The sequence below is a fragment of the Grammomys surdaster genome, unplaced genomic scaffold (assembly GCF_004785775.1).
Source record: "Grammomys surdaster isolate TR1022 unplaced genomic scaffold, NIH_TR_1.0 125669, whole genome shotgun sequence".
Classification (NCBI taxonomy): domain Eukaryota; kingdom Metazoa; phylum Chordata; class Mammalia; order Rodentia; family Muridae; genus Grammomys; species Grammomys surdaster.
Window position 1 is genome coordinate 1981932 of NW_021620506.1, and position 16963 is coordinate 1998894.

Consider the following 16963-nt stretch of genomic DNA (forward strand, 5'->3'; position numbering starts at 1 on the left):
GTCATCCTAACTGGGCGGGCTTTATCTTCCTCAACCTGACACAGCAGACATAGGACACAAGTCTGAAGAGATAGATCACATGTAGCCAGGAACCTGGTTCTCATATCCAGACATCATGCTGGGGGCAGGATGTGGTTGGTGGGGGAGTCCTGGAAACTCACTGCCATTGGCCAGAGGAACCACACCCAGCTTGGTCTTTAAGATGGAGACGTACAGACCAGGGGCGCCAAGGACTAAGCTAAGGTGCAAGGACAGTGGGCTTTGAGGACTTTGGAAACACCTCAGCATCGTCTGTGGCAGGCAGAGGGAGCTCGGCCTCCAACAAGTTCACTGTGTTACTGTGCCCTGCTTTATGGGATAGGCATTAACTCAACTCTCCTGTTGTACATGATGGGAAACCAAAGGTTAGTTTTACATTTTATTTTTTAGGTATATGAATATTTCGACTACAGGTGTACATGTATGCAATGCCCGCAGAGGCCAGAAGAGGGTGGCAGAGTTAAATGGCTATGAGCTACCATGTGGATATTTGGGCACTGAACCAGAGGGCTCTAAAGAAACAGCAAGTACTCTTAGCTATGGCACCAGCTTTCCAGCCTAAAACAGAGGTTTAGGAAGAACAGACAACTCTACATCCATCAGAAAGTCCATGCCAGGACTCCATGTCTAAGGCTCTTTTTAGAACACCTCAGTGGCTCTGAAAGCACAAAGCATTCCCTGGCCACCTCAGAGCCCAGGGAGGGCACCAAATATGCTATGTCCCATATGTTGCTTTCTTCTTCTGCAGGCAGTGGCCATGGCAACATCCCAAGGTTGGGGGCATTGGGCATACTCTTTACTCTTTATTGGTGTTTCTAACGGTGTAGGCGTCACGATGGTTCCAGAGGCAGCAGAGGAAAGAAGACATCTTCCAGCATTAAAAAAGAAAAAAAAAAAAGAGTTCGTGGGAAAGGCTCCTGTGTCCAGGTGTGTGGTGGAATTCGCACTTCTCAGCCGAAGATGCTCTTGGCAGGTCCCTCTTTGGGCTTCTCAAAGACTGTCTCGCTGCCTGTGCGGTTTCGGCTGAATACAGACGGGGCAGCTGAGCCAGCTTGCTCTGCAGGCGAGAGATGGAGGAGGTAACATCAGGGATCTAAACTGGTTTTCTCAGGGGCAGGGCTCCCTATGCTGTGTGCAACCCCTCCTATGCCCAGAAACCCTCAATACCTCTCAACTACCACTGGGGGAATGTTTATGTCTCCAACCCTACCACACGCCCTGGGGGATACGCACCATAGTCCCTCATGACCTGGTATGTCTTAGACTTGATCTCCTGGTTCTTGGCCAGGCTCCCTCTGGCCCCCTTCAGGTCTTCTTCCTTCACAGGGGGACGCTTCTTCTTGATGGGGGCATCAGGAGTGCCAACCTTGGAAAGCCGAGAGCCTTACAATTCAATGCCTTGAGATAAAGACCCCCTCCAACTTTGGCAGGGGTCCCTTCTTCCCAGGTGACTGAATTAAGCCAATTTAAGCTCCCTCCTCTCCTGACTCCTGTTCTCTTAGTCTGACTTGGAATCTGATCTTGCCCCACAGACAGGGAGGGAGCTCCTGGGAGTGGACTGCTGCAGCCTTGCACTGGCCTGTTTGTCAGACTGGGTTCAAGACTAGACACAAGGGACAGACAGGAAAAGGATGAACTTCAAGACTGAGCAGCCCTAGGAAATCTTGTGAATTCTAAGACCTGTTCACAAAGGTGGCAAAGTCCCATACAGACTGCCCCTCCCCTCTTTTGCTAAAACAAAATCATTGATATTTACTGTGTTTGGGAAGGGAATGGAGTACACAGCCATGGAGAAGGGAACAAGGACGACCTTGGTGTTCTTGTCCCAGTAGAACCGGGAAAGCCAGATTTAGTGCTTCCCCTTCCCCGCCACCCCGGGCTGGCGCCTGTGAGGCTGAGGGCTTATTTCTTCTTAAGCCCGGCAGGCAGGTGCAAGGATTCCCTCACTTAGCCTGGGCTGAGCTCCCAGGGAGTCATGGGCCTGTAGAGACACACCCTCGTAGGGAAATGGACAGTTGTGATCTATAGGTCCAGTCACCGTCCCTCATCCTTCCTCCAGATTACAAATGTACACACATCTGGACACGCTAAGCCATCAGTCAGTTCCTTCATATACATACCAAGTTCTATATAAGCACTCCCCGGCCCCAAACCCTCACAACTAGCCTGGAACAGCCAAGGCCATTCACCTGAGCCTGCTGGGACCCAGTGCCTCTTGTTGAGGCTTGGCTTTTATTTCAGAGCAGACACTACTCATTAGTGTCCAGCCTTGCCCTTCAAACTTCCTTGGCACCAGATGGGCCCCACTGGGCCGCCTTACCTCGGACATGGTAGATGCCAAGCAAGTTCTCTGTTGGTGACTCTCTGGCAGGCAGTAGCCACAGGAAAAGATCTGCGTGGAGCCCAATCCTTGGGAACTTATATAGCCTGCTTGTCCGTCCTGGGTAGTCACTCCCCTCCTTTGGAATCTCTCAGATGATTCAGATCCACACAGCGACTAGCTGGAGTTTATTCTTGGAGATGATGGGCAGCAGCCCTGGTGACAGCAGCCGGCCGGGAGGACCCTGTATCTCTGGGGACAGCAGCTCACTTGTAGGTGGGAGGTGCTGGCACTCTTGTCCAGACTCTGTTTATGAATGTGCCTGGAATGTGTGGTACAGCCTGAGCAGGCTGACTGCAAGAACCCATCCCAGTGGCAGGGATAGGAGGGGGAATCACTGAGGAAAGGGAGGGCCCTGAACAAGGGTGGATGCTCTGAGTTTGTTTATCTTTCTCTTCTACTCCTGGATTCCACTGGAAATAGTTTTTCCATCCCAGCACACTAGCAGGGGAGAAACTTCCTTTCTGTTGCTTGGAAGCATTTCCTCATGGTGAGCACAGCCAACTCAAAGGGAGTAGCCAGTAAGGCCGAGCCCCCGTGGAGCAGCTATATTACAATTTTTCTGATGCCTGGGTCCCCTAGCCAGCCTGGAGACAAGTTTAATAAAGGGACAAAGCAAGGTACAGTATGGGCCCAGGAAGGGACCATGCTTGCTGGTAAATGTCTACAGAGGGCTGGTAAAGGCCTAAGACGGACACTGGAGAGCTGGTTGGCAGGACTTTAGAGGAGAGGGGTGAATGCCACTTCAGCTATTAAGCTGTAGTAAAAAGTACAGAACTCCCTTGGAAAATCATTTAGCATCCCCACTAGGTTCATCTTTGCATGGAAAGATCACCTGGGGCAATGCAGGAACCCTAAGCCTGAGGCGGGGTGTAGTAGATGGGGGTTGGAGGTCTGTCTTTGTTAGACTTATCTCCACTCCCTCCAGTCTACAATGGACATTATTTTTATCCCTGAAAGCACTACGCAGGTGAAATTCATCCAAGCACTAACAGTTACCCTAAATATCACTCCATAGCTGTTGTGTCTCAAACTCCACCCCATTCTTTGTTCTGGCCCTGGTTCCCAGCAGGTCAGTGTGGGCACTATCAGGTCTTTAAGCATTGGCCTGAGCAATATTCTTGATTCCAAGGAAAGGTCAGGCCATGCCTTGTGAGGAGTGCCTACAGCTGGCTCTGTCTAGCTCTGGCCTCAAGGACAAGGATCTGGGATGTTCAGCTCTCATGTTCCAGGAGGGAAACTGGGTTAGGCTTGTCAGGGAGGACGCTAGACTTGCTTTGAGCCCACAGCAGCCAGGAGCCATCGGAAGGTTTATTAACCCGCTGAGCTATTTTAACTCCACAGGACACACAACCAATGACCACTAAGACACTGGTTTCTTTCTTTCTTCTTTAAGGTAATAGGATGTGAAATTTTACTGTAAACCAGTTTACAATGGAAGTACACCATCTTTTCTTTCATCTAAAACATGTGTTTCTGTGACTCATGACCCCATGCTCAAGTGTCATTGGCAGCTAAAGTGGGGTGCTTTCTTCATAGAAGTCTGACTTCTAAATAAGTCCCATGAAAAGAAAAATTTAGAACTAAACCAGGCAACCAGCCCATCAAACAATCCACTCACCCACTCAGAACTCAGGGTGTTCAAACCAAGGCTGGCCATAGGTCCCTCACCGCAGACAAGTCTCTCACTGAAAGCTCTGTAAATCTTTATTTAAGAAGAGCTAGCTCACTTCGGGGAGTGGTGGGCACATGTTTAATCCTGGCACTTGGGAGGCAGAGGCAGGTGGATCTTTGAGTTTGAGGCCAGCCTGGTCTACAGAGTGAGTTCCAGGACAGCCGGGACTACAGAGCAAGACTGCCTTAAAACAAAACAAGACTAGCTTATATCCTATAGGGTTTGCGCCTGGCAGGAGGGACGTCCGGACCTGTCCCTTCCAGGTCTTGGGGCACCTTTCAGATGTGCAGCCTGAGCTGTGCCAGCAGGCCTATACTGTCAAAGAAAAGTTACAACTTGAATTTGAGTCTTTTTGTTTTCCCTGAGGAAAGAGGCAGGAGAGGTGACATGAACCCATGACTCTTTGGTGCTGGGGAGTTCACAATTTAAAGTTTGAGCCAGGAAGCTACTCTCAACATGCTCCAGGGGCTGAGGGGCCAGAGAGTCTTACCTCACTCATTTTCCTGGACACTGTCACACGGGATCTCACCATTCATCCTTGCCTTTCCCAAACTCCCACCAACAGCCAAAGGAAATAAAAAAGTAACCACCATCTCTCTGAGTTAAGTGTCAGCTCTCTCTCATTGGTTTATTTCTGTTAGTTACAAAAAACGTATTCATTGCCTTGGCTTGCAAGCTTCCAGCAAGAGCAGCTTGGCCAAGGTATCTATTTGGACAAATCGGATTGACAGCACACCATAGCGAAGTCAGCATTCCATTTCTTGTTTTCTTTTCTTTTTTTTTTTTTCTAGCTTGGTGTTGCCTGCCACCAGCCAGTAAAGGGTCCCATCTCATAAGGCAACTTGGAACAAGTGATGCATACACTTGTTCCAGAGAGGGAGGACAGCTCAGGAAGAAGTCCTGACCCTCTACATCCATTCCAGAGAGACAGTGCATCACAGTAACAGAAAGGCCTTGTCGGCCACCCAAGTCTCTCCTGAGGGACGCCGAATTGTGTGAGTGTATGTGCTTATGCTGCATGGGTGCATGTGCACATCCATACAGGAAGAGGGGAAGGACACACACAGCAAGCCTACACACAGACAGGCTCTAGTATCAGATACCTGACGGACGTCCTTTCCTGTTGAGTCGGCTCCACAGCTGCAGTCCAGAGACTATAGCCCTTAGTGGAAATCAGGTCGCAGAAAGAACTTGTACTCGCTTGCTTCTTGTCCTCCAGGCCCTGTGCTTGGGAGCTGGGAGGACCTTACGGATCACCTCTGTGAGGCTGTGCAACCGGAGTTTCCATCCTTTATAGCATTTCCCCCACCTCTGTGACTGTTTGGAAACTCCAGGAGCTCGAGTCTGAAAATGAGGTTTCAGTTCTGAGCTCCAGAAGGATGGCAGGGGTGTGTGCAGCTGAGGCCAGCTAAAGCACAATGAAACAGGAAGGGGATGTGAGGGTGATGTCAGCAATGCCGCCGGGAGCTGACCATCCCACCAGGAGTCTGAGTTGTACCCTTCCACACAGCTCAGTGGAAGCTCCCTACAGAAGGGGAAGAGAAGACCACAGCTGTTGGACAGAAAGGACACGGGAAACAGGAACACGGCAGGACCTGGCTGATCATTCTAGGTCATGGCCTCTGCCTGACTGGAATGTGAAGCCTCCCACAGCAGATTCACTCTTCTCAGTGACTTGCACTAGAAAATGAGCTGAGAGGGCCACCCAGAGCATACCCTTCTGTATGAAAAGTGAGACTTCAAGTGGCAGAAGATAGTCCTGGGTACCCTGGGTAAGGGCTAGGGTCACATGCCACAAGCATATTTAGATCCTGTATGCTAACGCAAAGCACACTCTGACATAGGCTTAGGAGGTTCTGAGAACTGTCCCGTCTGTGCTTGTCTCACCTAAGGCCTCGGCCATATCACCTCCAGCCCATCAAGTGGTGGGGTGTTCTTGTGCTCCTTACCACTGCCCTGCCTGCTGCACTGACAAGCCATCAGACAGCCCTGCCCTGCTGCTCCGGTACCAGATGCAATGCCAGGCCAGCCTGGACCACAGGAAAACCACAGCCAGGCTGAGGAGTGGTTGTGGCCAGCAAAGAGGAGCCAGTTAGAAATGCCTCACACAACCTACACATTAAAACGTGGCTCCCCCAGTCTGCTCTGCTGCAGTCACTTCACAATTTTGGAGGGCATGATGACAGGCTTTTCTGGCTAGGCAGAGTTCTCCAGACAGCTGAACAAACAAGCAGGTGACAGCTGGTGACACAGCAGGGCAAAGGTTGGCTGGCTCTGCAAGCTGCTGTCCTGGTAGTCGAGGCCATTCTAACACTTGGAATGTAGAGACAGAGAGGCAGGAAACCAATGGAGTAGCCTGGTGGTCTTGAGTCCTCTAGACACGAGTGCCTAACTCTTGGGCTCCTTCCTTAATCAAGTTTAACCAATGCCTCTAACATGCCAGCTTGTATGCCCTGGCAGGGCTGTCTGTCCCACACTGGAGCACACAGATCTACTTGAACAGCTGCCTCATGCGTGGTTCTGACCTTAACAAACTCTGGATCCGTGACTGCAGATAAGCGCTATCTCTCCACCTTCTCATCAGGACCGTTTACCTCATCACTCATGTTACCTAACAATATTCCTGGCTAAAGCACTTCTCATTTTTACCCACCTCCCACCAGCTCACACCCCATGAAAGGCAAACAAATCCATGTCTTTGGGGATTAAAAAGAGTTTTAAATACAATAGTATGAAAATATAACTTAAAAATATAAAAGTCAAATAGCATACGGAAGACTTAAAAATCTGTTTGCCCATTAGATCCATAGAGACTTTGTAGGAAATAAACACATACTCAAAAAACAGTAACACTGTCACAGCTCATAAAACTGGCTTTAGAAATAAAGAGTTACAAAAGCCATTTTGAGTTAAGAAAGCGTTCCTGTTCCAACTTGGGTCAACCAGCGACTGTTAACCCCAAGCGTGTCACATGTCCACAAGGCCGGCAGCCTCAGCGCGAGGACCCGCACCAGTCTGTGTGTGCTGTTTTCTTCTACCATGCCACCTGGTCAGACAGGACAGGGGGTCTCACAGCACCCCAAAGGGACAACAACAAACAAACAAAGCTCTTCGCTTGCATATTTGGTCAGTGTGTAGTGCAACTGAGCGGGAACTCCAGCTGCCCATAGCCCCCTCAGGCACGGGTCCTCTTCCCTCTTTTAAGTCACAGTAGTCTGGGGCGGGTGGAGAGCGGGCAGAGACAGCAGGAGGAATGGAGGTAGAAGAGGAGGGTAGAGAGGAGGGAAGCGATGCTGCTGCAGGGCTGGGCCCCAGGACTGTCACCCGCAGCGTGGGAATGTGTCATACAGGCAGCCCGAAGCGGTGCTTCTTCTTCACAGGTCTCCGGAGGTCCTCCTCGGCGTCAGACTCCTCCATCTCATCGTCAGCCGAGATCAGGATCTGAGGTGGTCAAGAGGCAAGGCCTGAGATGCCAGTGCCTTCTGTGCTCATCCTCCTTGGAACCCAGCCCTCTGAGAGGCCTCTCGTCTCCCACATCCTTAGAAGAGGGTCGAGGGAGATCCCCCTTCCACACTGAGGTGTGCTGGCCTGTTGAAGCTAGCATTAAAGGCACCACCCCTAATCTGCCACCACCCACCCCATCAATGCCTTGATCTGGCTTCCAGCTAGACCCAAAGCTGATCAGGTGCATGGAATCTCAGGGTCCTGGAACTGCCTTACATACACAGTGTCTTTCAAAAGTGACAGGAATCATCCCAGAGACCGCACAGGCAGTGCAGTTAGTTTCAGAGGAGCTGTCTTGAGCTACCTCTGTCATTTCTGAAGATAAAGAGGGAAGCACTTCACTCCTCCATGCAGTAGAGACACTGAAGACAAACTTGCTCGCTTTTGCCATAGCTGCTGGCCTTAGACCTCTGAGTACCACGGGAAGATCTGAATGGCCTGCATGAAGGTTTAAGGGCCCAAAGCCCAGCTGTGCAGGGGAATGTGAACTCCTACTCCAGGGGTAGGACAAACAGCCTCACTACCTTTCCTGTGGACTGAATCACTTGATGGCTCACGGCTCCCTGCTCTGGCCAGTGTGAATTTCACTTTAATATCAGAGGCCAGACCACGTGGTTGTCAATGCCCATAAGCTGTAGTTTCTGCTTTATGGTTTTTGTCATTTGCCAAATGTTGGCCAATTATTATGATATAATAAACTCCTGTAACCAGAATACAAACTTGGAGAAAATGTGGGCTTGCCTTCTAATCTATTCACTGTTTAAAACCCCTCCAGTCTGCCCAGGGTTCTCCAGTGCTGGTGCTTATGCTCATCACTGATGCCCTGCACTTCATGTGTGGTGGTGAACTTTTGTGCATTTGCTTTTCCTCATCCTCAAGCCTCAGGGTAGCAGCCATCTCAGTCACTTTGCGGGGAGGGGTGGCTGGGGGAGTCAAGGTCTCACTCTATAGCCCTTTCTGGCCTGTAGACTAGGCTGACTTTGAACTCACAGATCTGAATGTCTTTACTTTCCAAGTGCAGGATTAAAGCCATGTACCACAAGCCTGGCTAATCTCAACCATGTCTGTAGCTCCCACTGGCAGCACAGTGCCCAGCACTGTGAGGGTTTCCTCAGGCCTCTCCCACCCAGCTGCTGCACGCTGAGGCACAGGTAATGAATGCTGCGGCCCAGCTGGGACACATACTCCTGCCCTGTGCTGTATTCATGTGTGCTGCTTCCTTATGTTCAGCCCCTTGAATTTAGGCACCAGCAGGTAAAGGGAGATGAGCTTACCTCTGTGAGGTTTAGCTAGTCCTATAGTTTAAAAGGTTTTCCCTTGCTCGTTAGTGAAGAACAGGGCTCCAAGTATCCTAATGCTTCCCTGGAATAAGGTGGATTTCACCTTACCTGGCTGTCTCCACTGCCACAGGGTTGGTTTGTGGCAAATCTACATACTACAACTTTTTGGCCTGAGAAGGCGCATGTGACAGCAGACATTGGGCTCAAGCTGATGAGGCTCTGAGTGACCTGGGCTACTCTTCAGCTCAGCTGCTTCTTTCCCTCTTGACGGATACTGTGAATCAGCATTCAGGTACAAACTGAGCTGAGACTCCCAGAGCCCAAGGTATGATGGCCAAGCTCTTGGGGAGAGCCAGGGAGGCTCTTACCTCAGACTCAGACTCCTCGTGGGACGCTGCCCTTCGGTAGCGAACCTTGCTCCCATTCCTTGAGTCCTGGTTGGCTCCTCTTTCTTCTAGTTTAGCTTTCGTCTTCCCCTTTCTCATGAGGAAATTGTCCACTACCCAGAACATGAAAGCCTGTGGGAAGAAAAAAGTGTAGGTTACTTTGGATAGGCCAGAACAAAGCAAAGCAGAGGGCTCTATACCCACCCCTTCCACAGAGAAGAGAGGCTCCACTCAGCCCTGACCATCTCCCAGAACATTCAAGAGCAACTGCCAGTCTCTCATTTGCTGTACTATCATTATCAGAGATTAGCAAGGTAATTCTTGCTGGAGTCACTTATGGGCTTTTGTTGTGTTAAATAACAGGCAGCCCAGGCCAGGTATGGTGGTGCATACCCTTCATCATAGCACTTCAGAGCCAGAGACTGAGCTCTGTGAGTTGGAGGGCAGCATGGTCTACTTTAGTGAGTTCTAGGACAGCCAGGACTATATAGAGAGACCCTAACTCTAAAAACAAACCAACAAACAAACCAGGCAGCCTGTTTCAGGCCTAGAACCTAGGTCTCTAACTACCTGTTTTTGAGCCTCATGGATTCTTCACAGGTGGCCATACTCTGCTGCTTCAGAGAGCCCCTGATTCCTTTAGTGCTCGACATCACTGGTTCTTCACATGTGGCCACTGTGCTCAAGAGTTTCTCTGAGGTCTATACTCAACAGTAAATATCAGGAGAACACTTGAAATGACCCTGATCTAGAAGTTACTGTCACACACAGGCTGGGATCTCTCAGTGAAGTGGCCTATCAGGGAAAGCAAGTCATGGTTCTTATGATCCTTTACCTGAAATAGGGGCCCTAGAATGGGTACCTGATTTCTGAGAAAGGACTCCTACCAAGTTCAAGACTGGTTATGGAGTGGAAGGTAGCAACTGGCTACACAGATAGAAAGGATTGTCTGAGGCTGTAAAGGTGACCTTTGTGTCACACTTAGAGCTTTGAACAGGAACCCTTGGTGGCAGGGTACAAGCTGGGATAAGACACTCAACAAGGCACTGACATTGACAAAGAAGGGGACTATCAGCATGACGACGGCCAGCTTCAGGTCTGGGTTTTCAATTGGATTCAATAGGGCCACCTGCAGAGAGAAACAGACACAGTGAGGAGACCACAGGGGCAGCACACAGGAGACTCAGACACTCAGACCCAAGAGCCACTGGCAACAGCCCCTTATACTCATGGCTGCACAGACCCTAGATCTGACTGTGGATAAGGGACCAGTCAGAGCTACTCTGGACCATTAGCTCTTGAGCAGCTTCGCCCTTGCGGACCTGAGGACTTCATGAGATCCAGGTGGGCCCATGTCCTGTAGGGGGAGCCTGAAGCGGTGTGCATGTGCCTCAGGGGCTCGGAAGGAGGAAAGTCAGTGGATGGTCTTCAGAGACCTGAGCAGCGAAGCACCAGGCCACTCTCCAGCAGCAATGCTGTGTAGCCAGCACTTCTGGAGCATAGCAGCTCTGAACACTTGGGCTTCTTTTCTTTAAAAAGGTGAGAACTAGGTCACAGATAAAAGCAAAGTCAGAATCTGAGCAACTTGTTCTAGAAGACTCCTTGGCTGTTTTATATGGGAACAAGCTATTTTGGTTGTGCTGGAGTTAGAGGGCAGAGGGCAGGGCTGGCAAAGCCATGGGCTTGCCCACCTATTACTATGTAGGTGGGTAAAGACCTCAGAAACTGCTCGTGGCTTCAGCTGAACTAGCAGACACACACGTGCATGAAGGACATTTACCAGTGTAGACAAATTCACAGTTACCAAGTCTGCAGACTAATCAGACTGAGCAACACAGCAGAAGGGACTGTATTTCTATTATGTTTCATATCCCAAGGCTTCATCTGGAGGAGACATGTGTTTACATGAAGTGGGCAGACACCAAGTACAAGAATGACAAACTAATGCTCTTATAAACAGCTGCTACATCAGGCCAGATCCAGGACTCACTCATGGAGCTAAAACAGAAACAAGCAGGCCGGGGGCCGGGGCTGTAGATGACGGGGACTTCGTTTACTTGGCTTAGCAGAGAGCGGCAGAAGCAGGGTTGGAGGCAAACCTTTTTCCACTGGAGTATGAGAAGGACGATGAAGACCACGGACTTCTCAAAGATCATGATGACGATGTAGAGGGCGCACTGCCCCACCCACGCCCCACACTGCAGAGGGTCTCCTGCAGGGACAGGCAGCTGCTTAGCCACACACACCAGGATCTGAGTAGGACCACACAACTCCCGACCCCTTCGCAGCTCACTACGAGCCCTCACGTCCCTAACTGGATCCCAGAACCCTGGCTCTAAGGTATTTCATGAGTCCCTCATTTCTAAAAGAGGCAGTACTCTGAATAAAGTCACAATTCCTAATTTGGACATACCAGAATGTTTTTCTTAAAAAAAAAAAATCTAGGCTAGAGTTAAGAGTAACTAAACTTAGTAAGAGCTCGCTGCTGGCTCTGTCCACTGGCAGCAGAAGCTGGGTTAAGCAAGAGCTATTATTATCTGCAGTTGATTTTCCCAGTGACTGCGGCTAACCCCACTTTCTCTGTCCACGATGAGACTGACACTGTGCCTATAAATGCAGTAATCAACGTCTTTGTCCATTTCCTCCTTTCGGCCACCCACTTCTTACGCCTTCCCCATCATCCCTGCTGTTCTCTGCCCTGAGTACATTAGTCTGACCTACAGAAACTCAGAGTCCACCAAATTCATGCAAAAGAACCACAATTAATGCTTTCTGGGCTTTTTCATAGTATTAAACAAAAACAAATTTGGGAGCAACCTAATTAATTTTGGGAACCACACAACATCTTAGCTAGGAGAAAGACATAGAAGCCTTCAAGACAAGGAGGTGGAAGAAACAGACTGAGGCCAGCAGCTATGACACAGGCTTGTTGGTGAGTCTGTCAGTGGGTACGGTTAAGAAATGATCAGGAGGGCTCCAATAGTCCAAAATGGGCCCTGCAGTACCTCTAGAATGCTCCAGAAAGAGACCTAATGAAGGCCTCTCTAGAGAATGATTGAAGGACACACAGAATCTTAGGATAGGCCTCCTCAAAGTGGGAGAGTAGGAGGTGGGGCCTTGTCCTGGAAGCTCAGCCAGGGTCACCTGTACTCCACTGACCAGGACAGCAGCGAAGTAACATTTCAGGGAGGCTGCGAGAAGAGAATCTGGTCTGCAGAGAAATCTCCAGGCATTCATGCTGTAGGCCCCATCCCTGTCTGGGCCTGCAGGCTGAATACCGGGGAGGCAGGTGAATGCCTTTTTACAGCTGTAATGGAACCAGCAGAACATGTTTCCTTTTCTGGACAACGCCAGGAGAAGGGCAGAGAGTACCCAGCAACTCACTAACTGCCTAATCTAAGGCCTTCCTATTCACTCCCAGCACTGGGGCAGGGCATCTGAGCCTCAGCAGGGCACCTCGGAAAGGCCAGTCTTCCTGGCAAGCCTGCTAGCAGGGGTTTCACAATGTTTTTGGTAAACCACCTGACCTTACTGAGAAAAGTTCACTTGAACAGGAGAGGAAACTATTTGCTAAAATTCTCAAGCAAGAACAGTGATACCTGTCTAGGAAGTACCACTGGGAAATGTCTGAGGACTGCTGCAATTGGGAGAAAGCAGACAAGTGACACCATTTGTTTACTGTTAAGAGAACATTCACTTGGTCAGCATTCATTCACTCCATTTGCCCAGAAGCTGTGAGTAACGGAGAAGAAAGAAATGACTTTCCTCTTCTTTCTCAGTTTATCTGTATGGTGGAGCTGCCACTGCCTTTTGTTTTTTGATACTAAAATAAAAATGCTGAAAACCACCTAGAGGGACAGAAGTGCCCATGTCCAGCCAATACACCCACATACCCTCACCTCCTGTGTATCCAGGCCACAGGTCAATGCAACTGGACTTAGTGGACATATGACTGTTTGTTTGATTATTTCTGTTCTCGTGAGAGTTTTTCAAATGCTCCCTGAAATTTTGTCTACAGGACAAACATGGTCAATAAGTATGCCAGTGTGTTCTGTTTTCTACTGTAGAGGACAACTTCAGGGACGCTGGTTTGTTCTGGTGAACTATTCTTTCAGGCTAAGTCAAAAGGAAGGAACACATGTGTGCTGAGAAGCCTCTGGCAGGAAGCACTTAGATGGGCAGGCAGGAAAGCCCAGGATGTACTGTGCCACTGAACAGTGTCTTCAGGGCAAGCGTGGTCATCAGACTACAGACACCACCTGTGACTCAAAACCTGTTCACCCCTCAAACCAAACAACTGTGCTTATGTTCCAAGTCCCATGACTTCTAGGAACCCAGCATGTTATCTAGAGAGCAACCCCCTCTCCTTTATTTACCTGAGAACTGTGGGGCCTACATGGAGTTCCTGTCTAAACTGGACAGGTAAGTTCACAGGTGTAGAAGGCAGAATAATGGTCCTGCAAAGATGTTCACACCCAATCTCCGGAACCCATGATATGTGCTATGACCTAGCCAAGGGGAATTCTGGCTGTTAATGGAATTAAGGTTGCCATTCAGACTTTAAATGGAGTATCTGGAATACCCAGATGCACTCAGGCTAACCACAGGACCACTTCAAGGTGGAAGGTCAGAATGGTATACCATAAGAACGTGGCTGCTGGCTTTGAAGACAGAGGGAAAGAATCATAAGCCAGGGACCCAGAAAGAACTAGAAGCTTGACAGAGCAACAGAACAACCATCCCTGTCACCTCCAGGATGAGACAGCCGTACTGATGCCTTTATGTTAATCCATCAGAACTGTGTTGGACTTTTGAAGGAACTACAGATAAAACCATTTGGGTTGTCTTAAGCCACTAAGCCTGTGTTGCAGGCAACAGGGAGACAGTCCAGGGAATGAGGACTTTGGGTGGCCTTTGACAAAGGGACATTTTCTCTAAGACACTTGAGGACTCTTGTTCCCAACATCAGTGACTAGACTAAGGGGCTGGACCAAGGGGAGAGGGCTCACACATAGCCACTGCCATCTTCCCTTCTCTCCATCCATGTGGAGGCAGACAAAACTTGCCTCAGAATTGGTGGTGTATGGGACCAGCCCTGACCCTGTCCTCAGTCAAAAGTTCACTGTGGGAACTACATTATCACTGGTCAGCTACTGTGGGGCTGACAGCTCTGTCTTCTACATGGGGATCTGGCAGCTGAGGTGTAGGTGAGCTGGTGGAGGTAGTGGAAGGTTTTAGGATCCCTGGTGCAAGGGAGACAGAGCCTGCAAACATGTCCTGACTGGATATGTCACTTAACTCCTAGTTGTCTCATGACATCATGAGAATGATGTCAGACTGGTCTACATGTGCTGTGGCCATTTCTGTCCTGCAAGCTGAGAACTCTATGGTTTGGGCATTTCAGAAGCCTTCCCTTGGGTCCTGAGGCACATGCTATATTGGGCACTATCTTAAGTCACTGACTCATTGGCATCAAGTAACAGGCTAAGAAAAGCCCTCCCCTGAACTCATCTTCCCTCACTGAAGACAAACAATTACTTAAGATTTCTAGAAATACCCAAGGCACTTCACAGCCAGCTCCACTAATCATGTGCCCTTTGAAACTGTCAGTCCCTTAGAGATCTTCAACCATCCAGAAGCGAGTAGGTCTCTGTGCCCAGAACCATGAGTTGTCTGGATGGCATGGAAGAGGGGTGTGGATCCAGATCCTACACACTTGTCCTGGCGCCCTCTTGTGGTGAAGTTCTACTAACACTGCTCCTCAAGTGTAGCTCCTCACTGGAAGCTCCTTCAACTCTTCCTCCAGCTTACGGCCAATATAAAAGCAGCTTCTTACTCAAGCTGTGACATGGGGTCTTACAAGGTAGGCTAGCACCCACAAGCTGCAGGTCTGAAGCCTTATATCTGAGTCAGGAAAAGCCTCACATCTGAGAGACTGGGGCACCCAGGTGCCAGGTCAGAGACAAGTCTACAATTAGAAGAAGGCAACTTGACATGGCAAGTACACATTAGTACTTGCCATGTGAGCTCTACTCTGTCAGCAGAATAATCTAGTGACAGTAGAAACACACGTGTGTAGCAGAAAGAGGGACAGGCTTTCCCCTCACTGCTCCTGTCTGGCTAACATGGTGGGCAGGTGACGTGAAACCGTTGGGAAGCTCAGCAGAATGAGGTGGCCTTGCAGCCCTGCATGTGGGATCAAGTGCCTCTGGTAGAAGGCACAAGTGTCTCCTGGCCTCTGCCAATTCTTCTCCCCAAAATGAGTATCTTGGCAGTGAAGTACTTCCTCCCTGCCCCTAGGCAAGTGAATCTCAAGCTCTAAAGTGAACTCCCTTATGTTCGCACAAGGAGACAGTCAACAGCTCCAAATCTTCCAGATTTCGGAGCTACACAGGGCAAGCAGTCCCCAACAGGCCCTACCCAGTGTCATGGACATTACCATATTCTCCAAAACGCAGGGATTCCCACTGCTGCCACTCCACCAAGACACCGACGGCACGGACGCCGACATAAATGAGAAGCATGCCTACAGTGGCGTCCAGAAGAAAGTTGATGAGGTACCTAGAAAGAGAGGCCATACCAGCATGGTCAGGGAATAAAAGCCACTAAGCTGGGGCCTCACTGTGGCACTTACCAGGGTCCCAGATGAAGGCTAACAGGGCCAGCCTTTGTTTGGCTTTACTGAGGGAGAGTGGTACCCCAATATGCAAGAGACTACAGAATAGTGGCTTCCATTTCCAGGAGTCTGAAAAGGTACTAATATTAAAAACTTGAAGAACAGGAAAGAGAAGGACAAAGAAACTTTATAAACTTCAAGTGTATGTGCCAAGGCCAAGATTCGATAGAAGACTGCACACCTGGAAGCAGCTACGGAAACCGAGGAGAACAAAGCCCAACTGACAACAGTAAGTCCATCGAGTGACTCTTCATCCTGATGGTTCCAGGCCAATGGAGGTGGCACAGCCATGCCACTTTCCTATGGCATTCAAGGAAAATGGTTTCTGAGACTTAGGCAAGTCAGGCAGGGCCACACAGCCACATGTTCATCCTTGTCTGTAACCAAGTGTGCAAACAGTATTTTTACTTTTTTGTAGCGGTGCTGTGATGGAACCCAACACCGCGCGTGTGTGTGTGCGTGTGTGTGTGTGTGTGTGTGTGTGTGTGTGTGTGTGTGTGTGCGTGCGTGTGCGTGTGCGTGTGTACTAGGCAAATGTTCTATCAGAGCTACAGTCCAAGACTTGACTTTTATATTTCAATGAGAGAGTTCTGCTGCCCCAAGAAAAGGCCATAGGATTGGAGAAAGGGACATGGGGAGGCATGGCAATAGTGAGCACACAATCTTTTAAGAGAAGGTTTGTTTCCATTTGCCTGAAATATAAGCTTTTTCTCACCAAGGTAAAGCCCCCTGTTTACCTAGCCTCCCTATATCCAGATCCAGCTGAGCACTGCTGGACACAGGCTCCAGTTACCTAGGCGGACTGAGATGAAAATGAGGCCACGGAGCAGATTCTGACCCTCTGTGATACCAAATGGCTCTGCGATCCCTATGGATAAGCTCAAGGACAACGCAAGACTTGGCTTCAAGGAGCTTCCAAGTTGCTAAGGCCTGAGACACTTTACATAGACCAGGAGACCTCTGCCCCAGTCTGGGTTTTGTGATGTGCGTAACACTTCAATATGGGGCCAGCATACTGTGCTT

General features: G+C 49.5%; 2 protein-coding genes across 2 annotated transcripts in view; both read right to left on the reverse strand.

Annotated features, from left to right (window-relative positions):
* Positions 1-405: 405 nt before the first annotated feature.
* On the reverse strand, positions 406-5811 carry Mustn1 (musculoskeletal, embryonic nuclear protein 1). The gene is made up of 4 exons (XM_028787536.1): positions 5198-5811; positions 2360-2611; positions 1273-1405; positions 406-1096 (listed from the first exon to the last, which is right to left on the reverse strand). Exons 2-4 carry the CDS (start codon positions 2366-2368, stop codon positions 990-992), a joined length of 249 nt encoding a protein of 82 aa, XP_028643369.1. The 5' UTR covers positions 2369-2611; positions 5198-5811; the 3' UTR covers positions 406-989.
* A 980-nt stretch (positions 5812-6791) lies between these two features.
* The window catches only part of Stimate (STIM activating enhancer), a 41387-nt gene continuing 31215 nt past the window's right edge, over positions 6792-16963 (reverse strand). Inside the window, exons 4-8 of the mRNA XM_028787535.1 lie at positions 15704-15825; positions 11364-11476; positions 10316-10393; positions 9247-9396; positions 6792-7535 (exon numbers count right to left, since the gene is read on the reverse strand). Coding sequence (XP_028643368.1) covers positions 7437-7535; positions 9247-9396; positions 10316-10393; positions 11364-11476; positions 15704-15825 — 562 coding nt within the window. The 3' untranslated portion in view covers positions 6792-7436. The remainder of the gene's footprint in view (positions 7536-9246; positions 9397-10315; positions 10394-11363; positions 11477-15703; positions 15826-16963) is intronic.